This window comes from Schistocerca serialis, chromosome 2 (assembly GCF_023864345.2).
Source record: "Schistocerca serialis cubense isolate TAMUIC-IGC-003099 chromosome 2, iqSchSeri2.2, whole genome shotgun sequence".
NCBI lineage: Eukaryota > Metazoa > Arthropoda > Insecta > Orthoptera > Acrididae > Schistocerca > Schistocerca serialis.
This window is the reverse complement of record NC_064639.1, coordinates 872,875,757-872,902,770: the sequence shown is the minus strand read 5'-3', so window position 1 is coordinate 872,902,770 and position 27,014 is coordinate 872,875,757. Positions and strand designations below refer to the sequence as shown.

At 38.8% G+C, this 27,014-nt stretch overlaps 1 protein-coding gene across 1 annotated transcript in view; it reads right to left on the bottom strand.

Moving 5' to 3' along the window:
- LOC126456486 (uncharacterized) overlaps positions 1-25,719 on the bottom strand; it is a 319,255-nt gene extending 293,536 nt beyond the window's left edge. Inside the window, exon 1 of the mRNA XM_050092237.1 lies at positions 25,328-25,719. Coding sequence (XP_049948194.1) covers positions 25,328-25,719 — 392 coding nt within the window. The remainder of the gene's footprint in view (positions 1-25,327) is intronic.
- Positions 25,720-27,014: the final 1,295 nt, after the last annotated feature.

The following is a 27,014-nucleotide window of genomic DNA, read 5'->3' as shown; positions in this document are numbered from 1 at the left end:
ATTCCTGTAGCGGAGGGTAATGGGATTCCAAAGGCTAGATCAACTGCGTGGTGTTCTGGGATCTGTAGGAGTTGACAGAATTTGGAGTAGCGGAAATCCATGCTATATTTGCAAAGTGAACACGGCATCAGGCCCTGACCTAGTTCCCGTAAGATTTAACATTGAATAGGTGACAGAATTAGCTTCCTCCCCAGCTCATATTTATCGGGAATCGCTTGGGAATGAAATAAAAGAGCTCCATAGATTATATATCATACTAGTCGAAAATATAGATACAAAAATATAAATGAAATGACAATACCGATACGATTGAAAGTCCTTGTGTATCTTTTTTTATTTTCGATCTCCTTAGAACAAAGATTTCTCTCCTTTTCCTGGATATATATTATGTAAATAATAAATGAATAACTAATTATTTATAATTTGCACAGTTTTAATAAATCTGTTGTTAGAATTATGTGAGAATGAAAGAACATATCAAAAGCAAAATTCGATACACGGGCCTTGCACTTATGAAGCTAGGCGCTTACTCGATGAGCTATGGACTGCTTGAATATTTGAGACCATGCAAAGTACATAAGGATCTCTAAAATTTTGCAGACTCGATCTTCTCGAAAGCGGTTGAGAATTGGGTATTTCTGTTTCCATATGTTGAAATCCTAGTCGTGCCCTACGCACCCTGTCAGTATGAATCAAATGGGTCGGGGGAGGGGGTATTTTTACAGTCCCTACGTTAGAATCAACTTGAGTGAAAAATAATCAACAATTTTTATAACTATGAGTAAATTTTCGTGCTACTTTCGACACTTCGCAAAAATGACATCTTATTCAACAGTATAGCATACAAAATATTGAGAGACTGCAGATTTCGTCGACGAATTTCATTGATGAAATAGTCGGAGGCTGTTGGCCGAGTCGTAAGGTTGTGTTGTCGCAAAGTTTCGGCGACGTTCCGACTTTTCATCTTCAGGCGAAGTATTGGCTTCATGTACACTTTGTTCCTTTATTCCCACTGCTCACGGGCGGAGCTGGGTTGGCGTCTGGGGTGGGAGAGGCGGGTGGGGACGGGGTGGCGACAGGAATCTGGTGTTCCACACACTCCCTCCGCCGCTTTCACATCAGATCATCCCTGGACGTATTTCTGTTAATGCCACATCCCATGCGGAGCTTGACAGAAATCAGCTGTCACAGTTAACAAGATCGTCATGTTGTCGACTCTTACTTCCATTATCTGTTGGATCACCGAATCCCAGATCCGTTGGCGCACCACATCACCATTCTCTGTTCAAACGTAAACACGTGTCCTTCGTTGATGCTGTGCGCCACCACTGCAGACTTGTCAGTTTGGCTGATGCAGGCGCTTCTCGCATTCTCTGAACAGCGTTGCGAGAAGCATCGCTGCCTCTGGCAGATGTATTAGATGCCACACCCTCAACTGACGATGTTGATGCCAAGTGCCTGTAGCACAAGTCGGTCTTTGACTGATCCAAGCATTCCCTCGATCCTAGTCATTGTGCGGAAAATTGTTTTTGTATTGCGTTTCTCCATTATCGTGGTAATATTGGCCTTAGGCGGTCCTTCGTATTGAAGGCCAAGAGGCTGCGGTTCCTATTGTTGTTCGGTGCCTTGCATTTGACAGGTTTCTTAAGACTTCGCTGAAAATGCATAAACATCAACATATATAAATGCTTTATGTAATTAATATGATTCTTATGAACTTCTTAAAAATATCCAATGATAAACAATTATTTGTAATTTATTTTTTAAATATGTGTTTCAAAGATGATTTTGCATGAATAGATCGATATATGATAGAATTTTCTTTGCTACATATTGTAGTAGGAAAATCTTTGTTCTTGTTTAGTACGAGCTTGGAGTTCGAGTATGGAGTATGAGTTTTTTTTTTATTTTTTTATTTTTATTTTTTTATTTATACTCCGCAAGCCACCCACGGTGTGTGGCGGAGGGCACTTTACGTGCCACTGTCATTACCTCCCTTTCCTGTTCCAGTCGCGTATGGTTCGCGGGAAGAACGACTGTCTGAAAGCCTCCGTGCGCGCTCTAATCTCTGTAATTTTACATTCGTGATCTCCTCGGGAGGTATAAGTAGGGGGAAGCAATATATTCGATACCTCATCCAGAAACGCACCCTCTCGAAACCTGGCGAGCAAGCTACACCGCGATGCAGAGCGCCGATCTTGCAGAGTCTGCCATTTGAGTTTATTAAACATCTCCGTAACGCTATCACGATTACCAAATAACCCTGTGACGAAACGCGCCGCTCTTCTTTGGATCTTCTCTATCTCCTCCGTCAGACCGATCTGGTACGGATCCCACACTGATGAGCAATACTCAAGTATAGGTCGAACGAGTGTTTTGTAAGCCACCTCCTTTGTTGATGGACTACATTTTCTAAGCACTCTCCCAATGAATCTCAACCTGGTACCCGCCTTACCAACAATTAATTTTATATGATCATTCCACTTCAAATCGTTCCGCACGCATACTCCCAGATATTTTACAGAAGTAACTGCTACCAGTGTTTGTTCCGCTATCATATAATCATACAATAAAGGATCCTTCTTTCTATGTATTCGCAATACATTACATTTGTCTATGTTAAAGGTCAGTTGCCACTCCCTGCACCAAGTGCCTATCCGCTGCAGATCTTCCTGCATTTCGCTACAATTTTCTAATGCTGCAACTTCTCTGTATACTACAGCATCATCCGCGAAAAGCCGCATGGAACTTCCGACACTATCTACTAGGTCATTTATATACATTGTGAAAAGCAATGGTCCCATAACACTCCCCTGTGGCACGCCAGAGGTTACTTTAACGTCTGTAGACGTCTCTCCATTGATAACCACATGCTGTGTTCTGTTTGCTAAAAACTCTTCAATCCAGCCACACAGCTGGTCTGATATTCCGTAGGCTCTTACTTTGTTTATGAGGCGACAGTGCGGAACTGTATCGAACGCCTTCCGGAAGTCAAGAAAAATAGCATCTACCTGGGAGCCTGTATCTAATATTTTCTGGGTCTCATGAACAAATAAAGCGAGTTGGGTCTCACACGATCGCTGTTTCCGGAATCCATGTTGATTCCTACATAGTAGATTCTGGGTTTCCAAAAACGACATGATACTCGAGCAAAAAACATGTTCTAAAATTCTACAACAGATCGACGTCAGAGATATAGGTCTATAGTTTTGCGCATCTGCTCGACGACCCTTCTTGAAGACTGGGACTATCTGTGCTCTTTTCCAATCATTTGGAACCCTCCGTTCCTCTAGAGACTTGCGGTACACGGCTGTTAGAAGGGGGGCAAGTTCTTTCGCGTACTCTGTGTAGAATCGAATTGGTATCCCGTCAGGTCCAGTGGACTTTCCTCTATTGAGTGATTCCAGTTGCTTTTCTATTCCTTGGACACTTATTTCTATGTCAGCTATTTTTTCGTTTGTGCGAGGATTTAGAGAAGGAACTGCAGTGCGGTCTTCCTCTGTGAAACAGCTTTGGAAAAAGGTGTTTAGTATTTCAGCTTTACGCGTGTCATCCTCTGTTTCAATGCCATCATCATCCCGGAGTGTCTGGATATGCTGTTTCGAGCCACTTACTGATTTAACGTAAGACCAGAACTTCCTAGGATTTTCTGTCAAGTCGGTACATAGAATTTTACTTTCGAATTCACTGAAAGCTTCACGCATAGCCCTCCTTACGCTAACTTTGACATCGTTTAGCTTCTGTTTGTCTGAGAGGTTTTGGCTGCGTTTAAACTTGGAGTGGAGCTCTCTTTGCTTTCGCAGTAGTTTCCTAACTTTGTTGTTGTACCACGGTGGGTTTTTCCCGTCCCTCACAGTTTTACTCGGCACGTACCTGTCTAAAACGCATTTTACGATTGCCTTGAACTTTTTCCATAAACACTCAACATTGTCAGTGTCGGAACAGACATTTTAGTTTTGATCTGTTAGGTAGTCTGAAATCTGCCTTCTATTACTCTTGCTAAACAGATAAACCTTCCTCCCTTTTTTTATATTCCTATTAACTTCCATATTCAGGGATGCTGCAACGGCCTTATGATCACTGATTCCCTGTTCTGTACATACAGAGTCGAAAAGTTCGGGTCTGTTTGTTATCAGTAGGTCCAAGATGTTATCTCCACGAGTCGGTTCTCTGTTTAATTGCTCGAGGTAATTTTCGGATAGTGCACTCAGTATAATGTCACTCGATGCTCTGTCCCTACCACCCGTCCTAAACATCTGAGTGTCCCAGTCTATATCTGGTAAATTGAAATCTCCACCTAAGACTATAACATGCTGAGAAAATTTATGTGAAATGTATTCCAAATTTTCTCTCAGTTGTTCTGCCACTAATGCTGCTGAGTCGGGAGGTCGGTAAAAGGAGCCAATTATTAACCTAGTTCGGTTGTTGAGTGTAACCTCCACCCATAATAATTCACAGGAACTATCCACTTCTACTTCACTACAGGATAAACTACTACTAACAGCGACGAACACTCCACCACCGGTTGCATGCAATCTATCCTTTCTAAACACCGTCTGTACCTTTGTAAAAATTTCGGCAGAATTTATCTCTGGCTTAAGCCAGCTTTCTGTACCTATAACGATTTCAGCATCGGTGCTTTCTATCAGCGCTTGAAGTTCTGGTACTTTACCAACGCAGCTTCGACAGTTGACAATTACAATTCCGATTGCTGCTTGGTCCCCGCATGTCCTGACTTTGCCCCGCACCCGTTGAGGCTGTTGCCCTTTCTGTACTTGCCCAAGGCCATCTAACCTAAAAAACCGCCCAGCCCACGCCACACAACCCCTGCTACCCGTGTAGCCGCTTGTTGCGTGTAGTGGACTCCTGACCTATCCAGCGGAACCCGAAACCCCACCACCCTATGGCGCAAGTCGAGGAATCTGCAGCCCACACGGTCGCAGAACCGTCTCAGCCTCTGATTCAGACCCTCCACTCGGCTCTGTACCAAAGGTCCGCAGTCAGTCCTGTCGACGATGCTGCAGATGGTGAGCTCTGCTATCATCCTGCTAGCGAGACTGGCAGTCTTCACCAAATCAGATAGCCGCCGGAAGCCAGAGATGATTTCCTCCGATCCATAGCGACACACATCATTGGTGCCGACATGAGCGACCACCTGCAGATGGGTGCACCCTGTACCCTTCATGGCATCCGGAAGGACCCTTTCCACATCTGGAATGACTCACCCCGGTATGCACACGGAGTGCACATTGGTTTTCTTCCCCTCTCTTGCTGCCATTTCCCTAAGGGGCCCCATTACGTGCCTGACGTTGGAGCTCCCAACTACCAGTAAGCCCACCCTCTGCGACTGCCCGGATCTTGCAGACTGAGGGGCAACCTCTGGAACAGGACAAGCAGCCATGTCAGGCCGAAAATCAGTATCAGCCTGAGACAGAGCCTGAAACCGGTTCGTCAGACAAACTGGAGAGGCTTTCCGTTCAGCCCTCCGGAATGTCTTTCGCCCCCTGCCACACCTTGAGACGACCTCCCACTCTACCACAGGTGTTGTCAGCATGGAGGTTGGTCCTCATTTTTTTGTGAAGTGATATAACTAAAAATATATCTATTCAACAACAGAAGCTGCACCAGTGTTCGTACTGTTTAGGAAAACGAAGCCGAGCATCCTCTAGACCACTATATAAAGTAACTGAAATTGTAAAATCCTTTCCTACCTAGTGGTATTTAATTCGCTTCTATATTCAAGCCACTGGTTTTATCTTGAAGCCGACGACTACTTGCAGCAGAAAAGCGACTGTTGTAGGTCACCCTTTTTCATGTGGTGTTGCGCTGAGCACTGGGGCAAGTAATCCAGACTTAGTTATGTATTCAGTCTGTGACACATCTACAGCAGACTTTCGGAATTTCTCCAACGGAGAGCAGTGCGCTTCGTTACAGGATCGTTTAGTAATCGCGAAAGCGTTACGGAGATGATAGATAAACTCCAGTGGAAGACTATGCAGGAGAGACGCTCAGTAGCTCGGTATGGGCTTTTGTTAAAGTTTCGAGAACATATCTTCACCGAAGAATCAAACAGTATATTGCTCCCTCCTACGAATATCTCGCGAAGAGACCATGAGGATAAAATCAGAGAGACTGGAACAGAAGGGAGAACCGATAGAGGTTCTCAGTGTACCCTCCGCCACACACCGTCAGGTGGCTTGCGGAGTATGGATGTAGATGTAGATGTAGATGTAATGCTTTTGTCTTATGCTTCACTTAAAGATTTTTGGAATATGTTTTTATTACTAAATTATAAGACGCAGTAACCGTTCTTTCACCAAAACAGGTGGTTTCGTTCTGAAACCACCGGTACGTAACGACCTTGTAAGAGGTCCAAGCTGATGTAATTTCGATGTATTGCTCACGCGCTGCCTGCGATATATAAGGTATAAGAGAATCTCAGACCAGAGAGCAGTGTTGATGCAGTAGGAACTGTGTACCTGTGGCAGTAAGTTGTTGCTAGCGAGCAGTCTGGTCTGGTGTATCGAGTTGGCTGGGCCGGTCGTGGTGCAGCGATGCCGGAGCCTGAGCATTATTGTATAAGGTAAAAGCAGCCTTGCGCATATGTAGTATTGTTATATCAAGTCCCATGTAAATGTGTCTAAAGAATCTCTTAATAATAATCTTTCTTATAAAAAGTAATTTTTGACGATCAATCCTCTCAATTTAAAGAATTTACTAATTTCTCCAATCCATGGTCATCCCGATTATTGCAAAGAAAAATCAGTTATTCTTTTTATACATGACAAATCTATCTCTCAATAATAATCTTTCCTATAAAAAGTAATTTTTGACAATCAATCATCTCAATTTAAAGAATTTACTAATTTCTCCAATCCATGGTCATCCCAATTATTGCCAAGAAAAATCAGTTGTTCTTTTTATACATGACAAATCTATCCCTTAATAATAATCTTTCCTATAAGAAGTAATTTTAGACAATCAATCATCTCAATTTAAAGAATTTACTAATTTCTCCAATCAATGGTCATCCCAATTATTGCAAAGAAAAATCAGTTGTTCTTTTTATACATGAGAAATCTATCGGCCAGCATTGCACTGGGCTGTGCCAGAATAATTTCTTATAGGAGCAGATACATATCCGTTATCCGGCGACCTTATTGAGGTAAGAATTTTCAATTTTTCTAGAATGATCTTTCAGGGCCATGACGCAGCGCTGCTGATGTCCAAAATTTACCAGTTTAAATTCACAGTCATTATTTAAAGGTTATAAGTGAGCGAAAATTTTTTATTAAGAGATTAGTCACATTGTATTATTAGTAGGTTAAGGAAGAATTTTTGTGGGGAGGTTACACTTGTCGACAACCGGCCAGTATCGTATTTCTTTGTGAATTTCTGAGAATTAGTCAGTTATATATCTGCTCTTATTTACTTAAATGTAGTTTGCATCTGGCGCAACGCATTTACTAATTTGTCACTCTTTCTTTCACAGATCATCGGCAATTTATTGCTCTTTGTTATAATTGTGTTTGTTCCAGTTTTGCTTCGTCTTTGTTTCATTTTGTGCTTAATTTTGATTTGTGAAAAATGCCGCAAAAAACTGTTAACAGTACATCGCGATGTGCAATGAGTGAAATAGCCGACTCGAATAATTTGACCGATAATACTTGCGACACTCAGTGTAATAGTGATAATCCTCTAATTACAGATAATCAGTGTGTACCGACCACTAGTAATGATTTTAATGTTAAAGATGAGCAAACAAATTCAATTGTGTCCTCTGTTAATTTAACGAGAATTGATGACGCGGCACGTTCCGTTACAATGAACGCTAATTTTGACTGGGATCAAGTTATGGCAATATTGCTACAAATTAGTGAATCGCGTAAACAACTTAATGAAAATCTCAAACAACAAGTTAATGAAAGTAATGAAAATATCAAACAACGACTTAATGAAAAATTCGACAACCATTTCAAACAACTTAATGAAAAATACGACAACCATTTGAAACAACTTATTGAATAGTGGAAACAACTTAGTGAAAGTTTCAAACAGTCGAATGAAAAACACGACAACCTTAACGAACAGAACAAACAACTTAGAGAACAGATTACAGCCATTACCGTGCAACGTCGTGATACTAAAGAACAATTATGTGAGGAAATTAAGGCTTGTGCTAGGAACAGTAGTGAAGAAATTAGATCTGTTGCACAAGAATTAAGTAGTACACTGTAGGGAAGCAGCCTACTCACACCGTAGTAAATTCCCGTCAGTCTTTCCATTGTGTGCCACCCTAGTCCGCTGTAACTAGTCTGACGTCATAAATGTTGCGCAATACTTTTAAAATCAAGTAAATAAACTGAAATGGTTCTAGCATTGTCAGGAGTAATACTAAATTAATAAGTGTTGAATATCAGTTCGATAACTGTAACCATTTTCGAAATTTGGACGTTTTTCTGTAAAAATCATTGGCGCAACAGAAAAGAGCTAGAGACTTCAAAAATTATATTTAGGTTCCTTTTCCATAATAATTTAATAGAAACAGTACTTTGGATCTCACAAATTAAGATTTTAGTTGAAATTCGTAATTTCCTGGTTTTTGTCTTAAAAATTAAGGAAGCAAGATAGATTAAGTAGGCTAATAAATAAGGCTAGGACATTTATATTTAAGTAGTATGGAGATCCGCTATAACCACAAAGTATAGCGGTAGCGTATCTCCAAAGGGCAGGTTCAGAGCTCGTCTACTGTGTATAGTGTAATTAAATTAATTCTCTCGCCCAAAATATTTAACTTAGCCACGTCAAACTTTTATTATGATTACTTACCTGTGTGTTGAATGCACATTTCAATTGAGAGCTTCTTCGGCCATAAGCAAAAGAAGCTATGATTTATTCGGTAACTTACAGTGGTGCTTTACTAGCCCAGCGGCTAGTCGGGAGAGCCGATTCGATCAGGCGGTCCCTTAGCCGTCCGCACCGCGGCTTTATATATAAGAACGCTGCGCGAAGAAAAAAGGCCCCAGTTCTCTCCAGACGCTGAATAGCACACCACCTGTGTCAGGAGTAGCGTCGCGTCGGTATCATTGCTATAAACAGCCTCCGATGCCGTATTAAGTTACTCGGGATACGCGTAACCATGAAATCATTTTCGAGAGAAGTGTTAATTCTGGGATGAGTTTAATTATCTATCTTCAGTTTGCGTATGTCGTATTTTCACGTGCCGCCGCGGGACAGACATTCTACCATTATTTAGCGTGGCGTTTGATGAACATTATCATCAAATTATGGCGAGCATTCACTTAAACATTTAATTTGGACAGTTATAGTTGCATCAGCGCATTTGACTCTGAACTGCTCTGTTAGATTGTGTGGATTCTTTTTTTTTTTATCTGTGACTTTCAGAATATACTAAACTATTTTTAGAAAATCGTTTTTGATTATGAATCCCAGACAATCTCATAATTTCTCAGAGCTATAAGCTGTAGCTATAAGTGTATTTCTCAGATGAAGTGGGCACTAGGAATTCTAATTACAGGCTTCACGTTTTGCTAATCACTTTCTGGTTACCAATATTGTAGTTAGAGAGCCAGTGTTGAGAACGGCAAAACAACAGCATAAATAATAGGAACACTTACATAACAATTAATTCCACCTGCCGCCCCACATATGGTTAATCGGCCGTGAAGTGCTTCAACATTCAAACATTTATACAACAGTAAATTTTCTAACCCCGCCTCACAAATGGTGCATCGGCCGGGAAAGAAACTGAGTAAAAGTGAAAGTGATTTTTAAATATTCGGATTCGGGAGTGAAATGCGACGCGCAACTGAGTAATAAAACAGTGATAGTGACGTGTGGATGTGGACGACGTAATTGGATAAACAACTCATCTGGATTGACGGAGCTGGCACTGAGTCTAGTGGCGCTGCCGGCATCGCGAGAAGCCAGTTTCGCATCACCACAGTCGTCAGCCGGAGCCGCGCCTGCAGTTGCGGGCCACGCAAACACACAACAGCCGTCGGAGTGCCGTTTGCAGTTCAGCGCGCTGCGTCGCATCAGTAATCTGGGTACGCCGCGCTGGCAACGCTATACATCCTGCAGAAGGAACTAAGTTAAGTGAAAAGCTGTTAAAAATTTTACTAACCTGCACTAAAAGACTGTCGGAAATGGAACTGTAAATCCAGACAACGGTTCAAGTGTAAATATGCATGAAAGTAGTAATGTTAAAGTGAAATATGAAGTATTGTTTCCTGACAGTAGTGTGGGAAGGGGCAATGATTTAATAATAGACACCCCTGTAGTAAAGCAGAAAGCAGAAATTTTTAATTTATTGGATGATAGTTTATCTGATGAGTTAAAAACGAAACTGTCATCAGAGGTGGTAGAGTTTAAACAGGAGACGTTAGATATGACTAATCAATCAGAAGTTTCATTTAGTTTTGATGATTCTGGTGTTGGAGCTAGTTTTTCGTCACCTGAGTCTGATAAAAAGCCAGCTGGTGAGCAACCCAGAGATACTGGGGCTATTGACTTAAATGTTATATTACAAGCAATAGCTGCCAGTAATGCAAAAATGTCAGCCAGTAATGCTAGAATGACAGCTGAGTTAAAATCGGATATAATTCAGGTAATGGTCAATAAATTAGAATCCAATAAAGCTGAATTAGAAACTCTCTTCAAGACTGGCTGCAGTAAATTGAAAGAGGATCTGGATAGTTTGAATTATAAAATTGATTACAACCATGAGGATATTAAGAAAAAGGTTGCTCAACAATTTTCTGAAATGTATAAAACATTAAAATCCGAAGTTGCTGAGGTTCGTAAAGACTTCCAAATGGAAGATGCGAAGCTGGAGCACAAGTTAACAGAAAAGATCGAGGCGGAATCTGAACTGTGCTTAGATAGGTTTAAAGATGTTAATATAAAAGTAAACATATGTCAAGCAGAAGTAGACACAAGCAAAACTGATACTACTCATATTGTGCAAAGAGTAGATAATGTTGAAATGAGGGTAGAAAATATTAGTACTAACATTGCTAACATTGAGAATAAAGTAGCTTCAGTAACTTCTGGTAATGGTAGTATACAACAAGTTGTAGCTGCAAACGCTGCTTTTATCGGGTGTCGGCAGTTATTGCGGTTCGATCCAGATAAAAATATCCACCCGCTAGATTTCTGGAACGATTTTGTAATTTCACCAACTTGGTTTGAACGAGAGAAAATCTCATTTATTAGAAGCCATTTAGCAGGTGACGCCATGCGTTGGTCAGCTGATGTTATGTTGAAGTGTAAAACATTAGCGGAATTTAAAACAGCTTTCAGTAATGAGTATTGGTCTAGTAATAAGCAAAATGAAGTGTTGAGAGAATTTTGGAGTGGAAAACGCTTCAATGTAGGCAAGGAATCTATTAAAGAGTTTGCTAGGTCATGGATTTCACGTTTGTCACATTTGGCCGAAAAGCTAAAACCTGAAATGATAATACTCGGTCTTGAAGCCAAACTGCCATGGTATTGGCAAACTAGAATTATATCTGCCCCTAGAGACAATCTGGATCATTTCATTGAATATTTGGAACGTGTAGAGCCTGTGGCTGCCAATGAGGAGCAAGCACGTAATAACAGAAATGCTAATAACACTAGTAGTAATTTTAAGAACGAGCAGAATGGCAATGTAAACATCAGGACAGTAGGTGTTCGCCATCCTAAGAGAGTTAGGAATTGGAGAAATAATTGTCAGAACCAACAATGGCATCCAAACGATAGTAATTTTGTTCCGAACAAAATTATGCAGGTAAACAACAGTACGGAAAGCAATGCTTTGCCAGTTAACTATAATGGAAATAAAGGAAACAATAGTTAGCAGAGGCAGGAAAACTAGTTCCCGTCTATGAGGATACTGGCGCTCACCAGGTGGTTACTTTTCCTAAGCCAGTAGTTACGGTAATTGGTAAGACAGATCAGAATACTCAAACTGAACATGTGGATGAAGTGTCGGTAGCATCTAAGGATACAACAGAAATATTAGATCACTCACAGTATTTGTTAGAGACGCTTTCTAAGTGGGAAGAGAAAGAGAAGGCGCAGCAGTGTAATGGTAGGGAAGAGCTACAAAATACTGAATGGTCAGGTGAAGAAGCAGAAGAAATTCTTGCTTATATTTACGATGAGGATGATGTGCTCTTATCTAAAGTGCCTGTGCAGGATGTTGATACTGGACTAATAGATTTAAGACAGGAGGTAAGTGAGAATGTAGAGGGTAGCCTGTTGGAGGTCGATGAACCCAGTAGCTGTGACCAGTTGTCACTAGAGAAGGAACCCGACGATAATAGTGAAAGTGGGTTAGCTGTAACTAGTGTTATGCCCGGTCTGGAGGCGCAGAATCGCTAAGACTACAGTAATTTGGGTCATGTTCAGCAAACTAAATGTAATGAAGTTGTGCGGTGTTTCGATTTGAAATTAATAGACTGACTGGAAAAGGCAGCTGAAAATGTAATTAAGGAAACCCCTATACACTTTGACCTAAATGTAATGAAGACAGATGTCGATCACTTTAGTTGGAGACAAATCCAAAAGGAACTATTGGATGAATTTGAGGAACCACCTGTACAACCTAGAATAAGCCACCCTATAATAATAGTGAATATGTTGGGTATCAATGTACGTTGTCTCTTAGACAGTGGAAGTGAGGTGAGTGCGATATCCCAGTCCTTCTTTGATGCATTACCTGGTAAAGACAAGCTTACAGTAATGAGGGTATCAGGACTAAGAATAATTGGTGCTACTGGCAAAGTGTCAAAAACGGTAAAGCAAGAAGCTTTGCTGCCCTTTAACATTAATGGTAATTTAATTGATCATCCATGTTTAATTGTAAACAATCTCAGTATTGAGGTTTTAATTGGCATAGATTTCTTGTCGAAATATCAGAGTGTTGTTGACTTTGAAAGAAGCCAGTTAAAAATGGTCTTGCCGATAACCGGAGTAATTATGGTACCTTTTATTAATAAACATGTAGTAACTAATGATGAAACTTGGGAGCTGCTTATACGAGTTCTGAAAAATAGGAGATATTGGGATGAAAGTGTTAATCTTAGTAACAGTAAGCTAAACACAGACGAAGAAGCAATTGTTTTGGACAAAATAGAAGCTAAATTGCAGGAAATCGATAAAATTTCAGCTAATCAGAAGGAAGAACTGAGACAGGTTTTAAAAATGCATCATAAAGTATTTTCAGATCGACGTGGCGTGGTCAAAGGTTATGAATGGTTTCTGTAGGGAGGAGGTTGTTCTGTAACCTCTACAAAGTGTGGCAGCTGTGCAGTCCCAGCTGTGTGAGATCTTCTTTCCATTTCTGGTCTCACTCATTCTTCATCTTTCCTATCTACAAAAATTTCGGCTCCTTACTTTGCTATACAAAAATTTTCCGTCATGGCTACCAAGCCATGAGTTCTGTAACCATTCTATCTACCGATTAGTGAAGAAAATACCTAATGTGACAAACCTAACAGTGACATAAACAATAGAGAAGTATGACATAATTAAAATACAAATGTATTTGAGTAACAATTATGTATAGAACCCTGGTAATATAGTAAGTACAAAGTGTTGTTTTATTGGAAATGGTCCCACAATAATATTTTAAAAAGATGTACAAATTCGTGTTCAAGCAGGATCTAAAGTGGCAGTGAAACCTATTGTATGCTGTAGAGTTAATTAATTAATAGTAAAAGAGATTGCTTAGTGTTATGAAAAATATGCAGATAAGTAGTAAAAATGAACTCACCTTATGTAGCAAGGAATGGCAGTGTAATAGAATTGAACAGTGTTTACAGTTGAGACGTGAAGGACATGTCCCTGAAGTATTTATAAGATTGGAGCTGGCCATTATTTTGGTGTAGTGTGTGACAGGACACACCTACACGTATTGAGGTTATGAGTTGGAGGCGTGAATGCGACCATAGGTACTCTTATGCTAGATGAGACAGAGCAGCTCATGGTGTCCTATAGGTTTAAGGAATTTAGCATTACGGTCGTCCATAATTACTTGATGCACTTTAGTGGTAGGTTGAGAGAGACTACCTGTGGTTTTGGCGTCCGATCGAGTGGAAATGGATTGCCACGTGAGCAAACTGATCAGCTGCAATACACTATAGATATTGAATAAATGTGCTATCCTATGCTTTAAATGTTAATAGAGTGAGTGTTAAATAAGTACATACACTAGCAACATAATTGAGTAACATAATGGCAGATATGAAACATTATTTATAGCTCAGCATAAATACACTTCAATGAAGTAAGTACGTAATTGCAGATGTGGAACTGACACAGCAGCAGAGGACCAATAAGTGGATTTAGTCGTCAACTAAACGTAGTGTGTTTTGAACACTCAGAAATGTACTATTACCAAAAGTTACTCACATGTACAAAGAAGCTGAGAAAACAACTACTAATCAAATATACTCATACTATCTCTAAGAATAAGGTAATAAAAGATGAGTCAGCTAAGTAAATAAAATACAAATGTATCAGGAATGTACCGAGCATTGGTTCAGTGTTCCGGCCCAGAAATAATAAATTCAGATTAAATAGGATTTATGATTGTATGCCTTGAGCATAAATTTTCTCTAGTACGTGACTAACGGCGTTTTGAGCCATTTGTTTACCGATTTTATGACAATTAAGTAACCATGAGAGTAAAATTGAAAAAGGTTCTGTTAACTTTGTTCCAGTAACATATTGAAGGATAGAATGTACATATTCCCATTTCATTGTGAACCACCCTTAGATATTAAGTGAACAGAGTCTCAGGCACTCTTTTTGTTTGTTCTACAGGACAAACCAGATAATGGCAGCCTGGTAGCCGCGTGAAAGTGTGGAGTGACTTGGACACAACACACAGTGACCCCTCGCCTTTCCCCATGTAATTTAGAGTGAACGTGGAGGACGCACATCATAGCAACTTCCCCTCCTCTACCCTTGTGAACGGAAGTGTAGAATGCCAGCCAAAGCGGCTACATCCACATGTGTAAAAATTATTTATGAAATTTTCTTTCAGGTTTAGAAAAGACTGCTAAGAGATAATCATCTGTTTGTGTATCATGAGTAACTGTGTTATTTTCTTTGAATTTGTGTATGTAAAAGTGTATTTAATGGATTTAAGATTTTCATAATTTTACATATTTTTATGTGTTTGTTTGTCTAAGGCAATATGTATGCCAAAGTGTTTCATTCATTTTGCTTGAATTTTGAGGGATAATATTGCTTAAGAGGCAGTGAACATGCTAGTAATTTAAATAATTGAAGTAGGGAATCAGTTTTCCTTTAATATTTCTATATGTTTACATTTCAATTTTAATTTTCATAGGGAGTTAAGCTGTACTCTTGCTTCCCTTTTTGTAATTAAATTTTTTTTCATTCATTAACATTCAAAAACAAAATAATTAAGTAGAGGGTGATGTAGGGAAGCAGCCTACTCACGCCGTAGTAAATTCACGTCAGTCTTTCCATTGTGCGCCAGCCTAGTCCGCTGTAACTAGCTCTGACGTCATAAATGTTGCGCAATACTTTTAAAATCAAATAAATAACCTGAAACGGTTCTAGCATTGTCAGGAGTAATACCAAATTAATATGTGTTGAATATCAGTTCGATAACTTTAACCATTTTCTAAATTTGGATGCTTTTCTGTAAAAATCATTGGCGCAACAGAAAAGAGCTAGAGACTTCAAAAATTATATTTAGGTTCCTTTTCCATAATAATTTAATAGAAACAGTACTTTGGATCTCACAAATTAAGATTTTAGTTGAAATTCATAATTTCCTGGTTTTTGTCTTAAAAATTAAGGAAGCAAGATAGATTAAGTAGGCTAATAAATAAGGCTAGGAGGTTTATATTTAAGTAGAATGGAGATCCGCTATAACCATAAAGATGTGAGAAGTTTCATCTGAATAACTATAAAACTATAGCGGTAGCGTATCTCCAAAGGGCAGGTTCAGAGCTCGTCTACTGTGTATAGTGTAATTAAATTAATTCTCTCGCCCAAAATATTTAACTTAGCCACGTCAAACTTTTATTATGATTACTTACCTGTGTGTTGAATGCACATTTCAATTGAGAGCTTCTTCGGCCATAAGCAAAAGAAGCTATGATTTATTCTGTAACTTACAGTGGTGCTTTACTAGCCCAGCGGCTAGTCGGGAGAGCCGATTCGATCAGGCGTTCCCTTAGCCGTCCGCACCGCGGCTTTATATATAAGAACGCTGCGCAAGGAAAAAAGGCCCCAGTTCTCTCCAGACGCTGAATAGCACACCACCTGTGTCGGGAGTAGCGTCGCGTCGGTATCATTGCTATAAACAGCCTCCGATGCCGTATTAAGTTACTCGGGATACGCGTAACCATGAAATCATTTTCGAGAGAAGTGTTAATTCTGGGATGACTTTAATTATCTATCTTCATTTTGCGTATGTCGTATTTTCACGTGCCGCCGCGGGACAGACATTCTACCATTATTTAGCGTGGCGTTTGATGAACATTATCATCAAATTATGGCGAGCATTCACTTAAACATTTAATTTGGACAGTTATAGTTGTATCAGCGCATTAGACTCTGAACTGCTCTGTTAGATTGTGTGGATTCTTTTTTTTTTATCTGTGACTTTCAGAATATACTAAACTATTTTTAGAAAATTGTTTTTGATTATGAATCCCAGACAATCTCATAATTTCTCAGAGCTATAAGCTGTAGCTATAAGTGTATTTCTCAGATGAAGTGGGCACTAGGAATTCTAATTACAGGCTTCACGTTTTGCTAATTACTTTCTGGTTGCCAATATTGTAGTTAGAGAGCCAGTGTTGAGAATGGCAAAACAACAGCATAAATAATAGGAACACTTATATAACAATTAATTCCACCCGCCGCCCCACATATGGTTAATCGGCCGTGAAGTGTTTCAACATTCAAACATTTATACAACAGTAAATTTTCTAACCGCTGCCCCACAACACGTGTAGCCACAACGAAATTACTTAGAGATGAAAGTAGTGCAGTCACTGAACAATGTTCTGAAAAAGCAACACAGTTATGCGACGAGGTTAAATTAATGTCAGCAGAACTTCCACACACTCTGGATGTGAAAGTCGATAAGAAATTTGAACAACAGATCAGCCAAATGGACGAACGTTTTCAAGTGACAGAAATAAAAAATATTTCAGCCTCTAACACGACACAGCATACGCCACATTCCGAACATTTGTCGCACTCATACAGCCAGTGTAACTTAAGTAATTTACAGAGAGTACGTGAGTTAGATTCAGAACAGTCACAGACAAACAGATTGTCATACAACCCTGAACCTGCTCAGACACACAGAGACGATATTTTTGATTATAAGCAATTTCTATCCAACAGAAAATTTAAGTTATTTAAAAATGACAGAACACAGATTCACCCTTTGGACTGGATACAACAATTTTTTTGAATTTTCAGCGGCATTGCCTGTAATGCAGAAACTAAAAATTATTTGCAGCGCGTAATTGACCCCAGTGGATTCATTACACTTCGATGAATATGTGCCGTAGCGTGCACAAGGCCCCAAGCCGTAGTAGTGCTATTTCATCTTTAGTTTTCTGCACTGCTGCCTTCTCTTTTACTATCCATTATATCTATCAAAACAGCTCTTCAACTATCGATCTATCTAGAATTAAGAATGAGTAAAGTTTTACCGAAAGTGACAATTTTCATTAGACACTCCAGAACTACCAGCGTAATTTTAATGAAAGACAGAAGTGTAATCATCAGTATGTACAAAATTTTCAGCTATCGCAGGCGCATTTTGGCAACAATATAGGTTTTTCCCAACAACAGCAACAAAACCAGTCCGTTAACATACCTAACCAACAATGTAGTCTGCAAGGTCAAACAAACTTTACTGTTTCGCCGCCTACACGTATAGCGTCGGCCACACCAAATAGTAACGCATAGCGGTAAGGAAATCACTACGTACAGAAGACACATCGTTTCAACTCGTATCGCAACGCGCCGTATAGCAACGATTATTATGACAGACGTAAAAGTAAGAAGCACAATTTTCAGCGTACGTTTAATAACAGTCGGTCCAGCATAATCAACCACATCAACAGATAATCATGAATGAACCAGACAGTCGGTATCATCCCGAACCTAATACGTCAGGAAGGAATAACAGAACAGTACAAATAGTCGAGATGCCACAGCATCCTCCCGCAAATAACAGCACGTCAGATAGAATTTGACTAGATACAGTACAAGTGGCATCTTCCAACAACGTAAGCACTACTTTTGACACGCAGAATGTTATTCACGAAAATATTATTACTTTTCACGACATCCGATACACACTTTTGCATGAAAGACAGAATCACAACGTATGTAGACGACATTCTTATTGCAGAAGCTAACTGGTCTGAACACAATTTGATTCTTGAACATCTGTTGCAAACTTTTCGTGCACAGGGACTCACACTTAATCTTAGCAAATCGCACTTTGGTAAAACTTCCATAAAATTTCTTGGGCATGTAATTTCAGCTGAAGGCATTGCGCCTGACCCAAAAAAACTTCAAGCTTTACGTGACATTACTGTTCCTACGACGAAGAAACAACTACGCAGCTTTTTGGGTTTAATTAACTTTTTTCGTAAATTTATTCATTACTCTGCTTTAGACACCCCTAGATTGTGCCAGTTGACGGGTAAAAACACTATTTGGTCATGGGATAGCCAAGCACAGTCTGAATTTGCTAATCTGAAACATGCTTTGTTGAATGCACCACTTTTGTCACACCCAGATCTAACTAGAAATTTTTCCACTGCCACCGACAGTTCTAACACCGCTTTAGGCGTACACATTTTTCAGGAAATTGAAGAAGACGGTACTACAGTAATTAAAAACATCGCCTTTGCGAGTCGCATTCTGTCACCTGCTGAACGCAATTATTCTGTTACAGAACTTGAAACATTATGTGTTGTATGGGCATTTACGAGATTTAGGCATTTTCTTTATAGAAGACATACTACCGTTTACACAGATCATAGAGCTATACAGTTTTTACTTTCAGCTAAATTTACACATGACAGGTTAAGCAGATGGAAACTTTATTTACAGGAATTTAATTTTACAATTGTTCACATTCCCGGTACACAAAATATTGTAGCAGATGCACTATCCCGTCCTCTCAGCAACAATCAGCAAGACATCGCAACCAACTTCTGCCAAGCAAATTTTAGCGTCATGTATATTCAACAAGTTGCATTCGAAAACTTTATTTCGTCATCATTACGAGACATAGCACAAGAACAGAACAAAGACAATGTATGGAAAGAAATTAAACACCTTTGGCAAGATAGGAATAATGTTACTATCAGAAACCACTACACTATACGCAATAACATTCTGTTTCGCCGCTCTCACCCTGACAGCAACAATTGGTTACTATGCATTCCTGACGAGCCTGTTAACAAATTAATTTGGTATACTCATATAAGTTACGCACATAACGGAGCCAGAAAATGTTTTCTTATACTGAGACAGAACTGTTATTTTGCCAACATGGAGAAACGTATTCGACGAGTTTTAGCGTCATGTAAAATCTGCCAGAAGGCTAAATCAGACACGACTTCACATATTCCTCCGTTACATCCCATTGTACCCGTTAAATTGAGACACATGTCCGCTGTAGATATTTCTGGTCCGATTCCCAGAACTAATAGAGGTTTTTGCTACATCTTTGTCGCTGTTGAACTCTCTTCGAAATTTGTTACCTTCACTCCGTTACACAAAGCTACTGCTAAATTTGTTTCGAATTCATTTCTAAAACATTTTTAATTTCATGTAGGGCATGTATTGAAAGTAATTTCCGACAATGGACCACGGTTTCGATCTCCTGTATGGACACGTATGTTACGAGCAAGAAACATTTCTCCGACCTATATATCCAGGTACCACGCCTCTTCGAATCCTTGTGAATGACTAATGAAAGAAATTGGTAAACTATGTAGAATATACTGCCATAAAAGACATATTGATTGGGATACACACATACTCTCATTCCAGGATGTAATTAACTCCATACCAAATGAATCTACTATGCTATCTCCTACTGTTATATTGAAAAATGTTGAACCACCTAACAAAATTAAAGAATTAGTATCCTTTCCTACATCTCGTCGACTGCGCCACCATGAAATAATTGACATTGCACTAAACAACATCAAACGTGCCACAGAGCGCCGGAGAAGACAGCAAAAACAGGTTTGTACACGCCGTAACTTTCACATTGGACAGAAGATATTAATACGTACACACTACTTATCCAACAGAGGAAAGAGTAGATGCAGTAAATTTGACCTTCTATATGCAGGTCCATACAGAATTCGTAGCATTCCTCACCCCAATGTAGTACACGTCGAAACTTTGAGAACCAGAAAAAGCAAGGGCAATCACCATGTCTCCAATATTAAACCCTTTATTGAATGAACATACTTTATGATTTATCACACAATAATGCCATTTGTTGATATTTATATGGCCACTTATGCAGTTATATCTATGTGACTACTTACTGATAATGATCGTATTTTTTTCTTGGCAAGTGCCCGGCAAGGTAAGGTTAGCAGGTCGCTTTTCTTGTTGTTAGACGTCAGACCGTGCACATTTTCCATTTTTTGGTGTATGAATGATTGTTTTCCTATCGAAAGTAGAATTTTTGTCTGTATAGACTATGAAATGTTTAAGATGTAACAAACACCAGCTGACTTTGACATTTTTTCTTATGATATCTCAATATCTAGACTATTCTACATTTTTTTTGCTACTACATTATGACACTCTGTGTACATTTTTTGCACTTGAAAACTGTCTATGTTTTTGACATAATACGTTTTCTGTCATGCTATGCTGTATGCTTAGTTATGTCACTAGAAACAAGTTTTTGTTTAATGGGTATATGATTTAAATGCAAGATATTAATCCTTATTCATCATTTTCAGAAAGCAATAACGTGTACAAGAAATAAATTAAACAAACCACAGTGGTTTACTCTGAAATGGAAATTTTACCATCGGAATGAACGAAAGAAAATGCAATATCTTGTCATGAAGAGTAAATGGATCAGAATTAACAAGCATTAACCAGAATATACTATACACATCGTATGATAGCAGTCTTGACTAATTATTTTTCTTTCAGAATACGAGGCTATTGATGCAGGTTGTCAGACAGAACTACACATCTTAGTTTTAGTAATGAAATATGCTAGAAATAAGAAACTCTATACTATGAATAGTTGTATGAAGTGCATGGTAATATGAATAATGAATAATGAAGTGTCCTTTTTTGCAGATGATAATAAATGGTGATGAATAATTATATGAAGAATATGCTAATATGAATAATGAAGTTTTTCTTTGCAGGTGATGATAGCAATGAAGTTATGGTAATATGAATAATGAAGTTTTTCTTTGCAGATGTTGATAATGATGACATTTATATATTTACTATTAGTTAAGAGATGCTATGTAGTTACTTAAGTATTTGTTGCAGTTCATTTTGACAGTATGTCTTATGTCGCATGGTATAATGACTGAATGTTTTGGAAAGGACAGCTAGAGTACATACATATTGAGTACACATTTCATTACCTGTTAATTCGAAGTTCACTATTTTTCAGCACAATATGCGTTTCTTCTTTCAGCTCAATAATCGATTTTGTATTTTTTCCAGGAGAAGCTATTCATGAAATTAATGTGCTATAACCAGTTAGTCATTAAACCTGTTCTAGTACTTGCATTTTTTTGTACCCATTTGTGTGTATCATTCATGAATGTGATCACATATACTCTACTTGTTTCATAACCTTGCTACAGCTGACTCATGACAAATGACGTTATTAATCCTTATTTCCAGCAATAAGTCAAAAGCAAATATTTTCATGCCCCAGCAATTAATTATCGATCCCAACGCAATGCATTGTTAGAAAAAAAATTTATTATCAGTTCCAACTATCACCAGTATACAACCAAATAATGCTACCAGTTTAAGAAATATTTCTAGTTCTAAATGCAATGCAAATTGCTCAGATGTATTGAATCCATTATATCTATGTATTATTGAACCACAGACCTTGAGTAATAGCTACAGAGTGTTACATTTTAAATATGTCCTATGTCACTTGAATGATGAGTTCTGAGTAATATTGAATGATGTTTTGTAATAATGCATAAATGTTATTCCAATAATTTCTTTAAATAATATTTTTGTTATACTCTATAAATGCTATGCCAATAATTAACTCTTGTTTTGAATGATGTCTTCTGAATAATACTGAATAATGTTTTGTGAAACTAGATGAATACTTTGTAACTGGCCAATGAGTGCCAATAATTACCGCAATCAGATGAGTTATGAATAGTGTTTTGTAATCTTCAATTCTTGCTACTTGTTTAGTAACTGGCCAATAAATGCCAATGATTACTATATTTAGATGAATTATGTATAAATGCTATGCCAATAATTAACTCATTTTGAATTATGACTTCTGAATAATGCATAAAACAATGCTTTGTAATTGGCCATTGAGTGCCAATAATTACTATATTGAGATGACGTATGAATAATGTTCTGTAATACTCCATATATAATACTTAAATGCTGTGTAAATAGCCAATGAATGCCAATAATTACTCAAATCGGTTGATAGACTAGTGTAATTCTCAATGATGAGTAGCATAAGACTTAATGTCCTTCACCTTCTGATCTAATTACCAGAAATTACTGCAATATCCGTTTGTCCTGTCCATCCTCATAACCATGGAACACTATATTTGGTTTTTGCACTAATTCTCCGTTGATGTGAGAGTATGGATTCTACAAGAATGTGATGTTGACATATCAAGCGATCCACCACCTTGAACAATGGAGATGTCATTATGGTCCTACTGTTTGGTGTACCTAATGTACTACCAAAATGATACCATTGAATATTAATGCAACATTTCAGTGTCTTGGCTACATTGATAAATACTTCAGGGAAGAGAACTTCGGATTGTCTCACTTGGTGTTGTGCTTCTATAGAAAGATATGGACTTTCAGTGCAGCTACGTGCAACCTACTGTGCTACAACCATGATCCAATCCTTCCCATTCCTTTCCTAGTTCTTGTAAAATGGTAAAGACTTATACAGTGCTTTTAAATTCTTGTAAAATGATAAAGACTTTTACAGTGTGTGTGCACTTTATTTCATTTGTTAATATGATCAGTCGTCCTAAATATGATAAAGACTTCTACAGTGCATGTGCACTTTATTTCACTCCATATGTTGTAAATATGCTACAGACTTATACAGTGTGTGTGTGCACTTTATTTCATTTTTAGGGTAATCAGTTCTTGTAAAATGCTAAAGATTTTTACAGTGCATATGCACTTTATTTCATTTGTTAGTAAGATCAACTGTCCTAAAAATACTAAACACTTATTCAGTGCATGTGCACTTTATTTCACTTCATGATATGTTATGTAAAAATGCTAAAGACTTATACGTGTGTGTGTACTTTGTCATTTGTTAATATCTTTTGTAATCATTGCATATACTTTTTGTCATTTCTTGATATATTCTGTACTCAGTGTGTGTGCACTCTATTTCATTACTTAATATGTTCTGCACTTATCAATAATGTATATACTCTGTGACTGTAGACTTAGTAACTAAATAGATTTCAGAAAAATTTGTTGGTCATGGCAAGTCCAATTGACTCACCATCGCTGCCAAATTTTTGTCCCCCCAGTGGAGGGTTATGTAATAGGTCCAAGCAGATGTAATTTTGATGTATTGCTCACGCGCTGCCTGCGATATGTAAGGTATAAGAGAATCTCAGACCAGAGAGCAGTGTTGACTGCAGTAGGAACTGTGTAGCTGTAGCAGTAAGTTGTTGCTAGCGAGCAGTCTGGTCTGGTGTATCATGTTGGCTGGGCCGGTCGTGGTGCAGCGATGCTAGAGCCTGAGCATTATTGTATAAGGTAAAAGCTGCCTCACGCATATGTAGTATTGTTATATCAAGTCCCATGTAAATGTGTCTAAAGAATCTCTTAATAATAATCTTTCCTATAAAAAGTAATTTTTGACAATCAATCATCTCAATTTAAAGAATTTACTAATTTCTCCAATCCATGGTCATCCCGATTATTGCAAAGAAAAATCAGTTGTTCTTTTTATACATGACAAATCTATCGGCCAGTATTGCACTCGGCTGTGCCAGAATAATTTCTTATAGGAGCAGATATATGTGCGTTATCTGGCGACCTTATTGAGGTAAGAATTTTCAATTTTTTTAGAATGATCTTTCAGGGCCATGACGCAGCACTGCTGACATCCAAAATTTACCAGTTTAAATTCACAGTCATTATGGAAAGGTTATAAGTGAGCGACAATTTTTTATTAAGAGATTAGTCACATTGTATTATTAGTAGGTTAAGGAAGTTTATTTTTTGGGGAGGTTACAACCTTCATACAGCTAATCTAGATACACACTATGTTCTTTCTATAGACTGTCAATATGGGTAGTAAACCACTGTCAAGAGGAAAGAAAAAGCAAAAATTTGCAGTACAGAATTTTCTAGCACTTTCTTGATGTTACTGTTGTAAATGCCTTAATCATTTGTAACGAACACTGCAGTCGCAAGCCTTGAATCAATTCAGACTCTCTGAAACTGTTGGTGTAGTTGGAGCATCTCCACCATCTCTCAACCGCAAGAGGCTCAGATCCAGCAGCACGGATTCAGACATGTCGTTGCACTAGAAAAGCTCTTCAACAATGCATCCCAAATGCGAGAAAGAGGATCATGAATATGTGCACACTTTAGTACTGGTGAAGTAGCTCGTCGCACAGGATCAATGTGTAAACATGCAACGTGGTTTCCTCAATCACAGGAACACCTGGTTCATCAGTAGCAACCTACCACGCACTACCTGTCAACCCACTTCCGACACCACTTGCATGTAACGGAGGGGATGGTAGGTGAAGACTCTACATTCTTCTTAAAGTGTGTATGTGTATCATTAGCTGTTGCAGATTTTTCCTCTGTACCACAGTATTCACTAACGTCAAAATGTGACTAACGTCTGAAGTGTTCTTTACGACCAAGAGATTTTGAATCCTCAGATGTGGCTAAGGAGGCCTCCTGCTCTGGGTGAATTCTATAGGCTTGACCACATGCAAATAACAGGAAGCAGTTAACTGTGATGCAGAAAATTGTACACACTATAGGATAGATTGGATTGTTAGAATCTATAAAATACTTGCACTTATAGGATGGCGAGCAGCAACTCCGAGCCCAACAGGTCCTGCCAGTGAAGCAGGTTGTCCAGCAACTGAGAAAGTCCGCGATGAACTGCGCCACTACTTCTTTAACAACATATACTTGGAATGGACAGCTGTTGATTCCACTGGGCTGGATGCGGCTTCCTTTGCCTGCTGACCAGGCGTTCGTGGCGGCTGTTACTGGTGCATCACGGAAAGGCCCGTAGCGAAAGGTGCTGGTAAGGAAGACTCTTGACTCGGTCACACTCTGAGCCCCAGAGCATAGGAGACCCATGTTGTACCATTCCTCGTCTTGTCCCCTAGGCTGGTGGCGGGACGGCAGCTGTGTCGTCTGCATAGGATGGACCCTCATGGACCAACCGTCCACCATGGTCCACGACGCCTGACGAATGACGGCGGGATCGCCCTCAATTCCACCTGCTGACTGTGCGATGGAGGCGTCATTAGTGAGTCACGCCGCAGCCTCTCGTCGTCACCATATTAGGAAAGACAATGGCGTTTTCCCGAAGGTGGACGAGTGTTGTACCTGCCAGGACGTCACTTCAGTAACCCCTCTAGCCCGTCCAGGAGCGCGGTGTGATGTGACAGCTTACTCAGCGCGGTCGTGGATGACATAATGTTTCCCCGTTTTCGCACCCAGCATCTTTCCCTGTTCCAACATCCATTCGGACTCTTGGGTTTCTACGTGTATAACGAAAGCAAAGAACTGTTTCCTTGAAATTCACAAAAAATGTAGCCGTGATAATCGTCATAGCGACACAGTGGTTTCACTTTGAAACCACCCAAAATACAGGGTGTTTGAAAAACACTTATGTAATGAAATTACATTTCACTTATGTAATGAAATGGAACACCAGCAGCTGTCCTTTCGACGTTATTTATTGTGTAATTACCAGTTTCGGTGATTCAATACACCATCTTCAGGCCTATATGTATACACAGTAATGACAGCATCATCGGCCTACCAATCATGCAAATACAAAAATACATGAAAAGCAGATATATCCATTGTCACATATTTAAAACATAATTATATACTGTATACTGTAACGAATTTCCACTCTATCGTTGTACAATAGTACTATTTTTAAAAAGATCATTAATTAAATAATCAGTTTAAAATTAGTCCTGAAGTAACCTATTAATCTACAAAAATAACTGCATAAAGTGACAGATGTATGAGAGAGACCACAAAATGAGAAATAAGTAAACCAAATAAATAAGTATCTATGTGCAAGCAGCCCTCGCACAAGGACAGCATCAACGATATCTTAGGGTCAATTAACTAAAGCTACCAAACTACAGTATAAATATATCTATATGTCAGATCAAAGTTATGAAATACTAAGCTGAAAACCGAATATAGGCGTATTTATGCCATTTGTATAAAATGAATGTTCAAGAATGTGTCAAGAGATCAAATACAGAAAAGCACCATGTCATACCATACACATAATATATAGAACCCAAGTTAATGTTCATGACGAACAACATCTAGACATCTGTGTTAAAGTAGCCCTTGCAGAAGGAAAGCCTCAACAAGGACGAATGTTAAGGTTGCTACCCTGTACTAAATATAATCACTAGAAAGCACGCTTAACAGTGTGGTATGAGTCTGTGAGGATGCAGTATGGCGTAAAGGATACCTCAACAATATTAATCCAT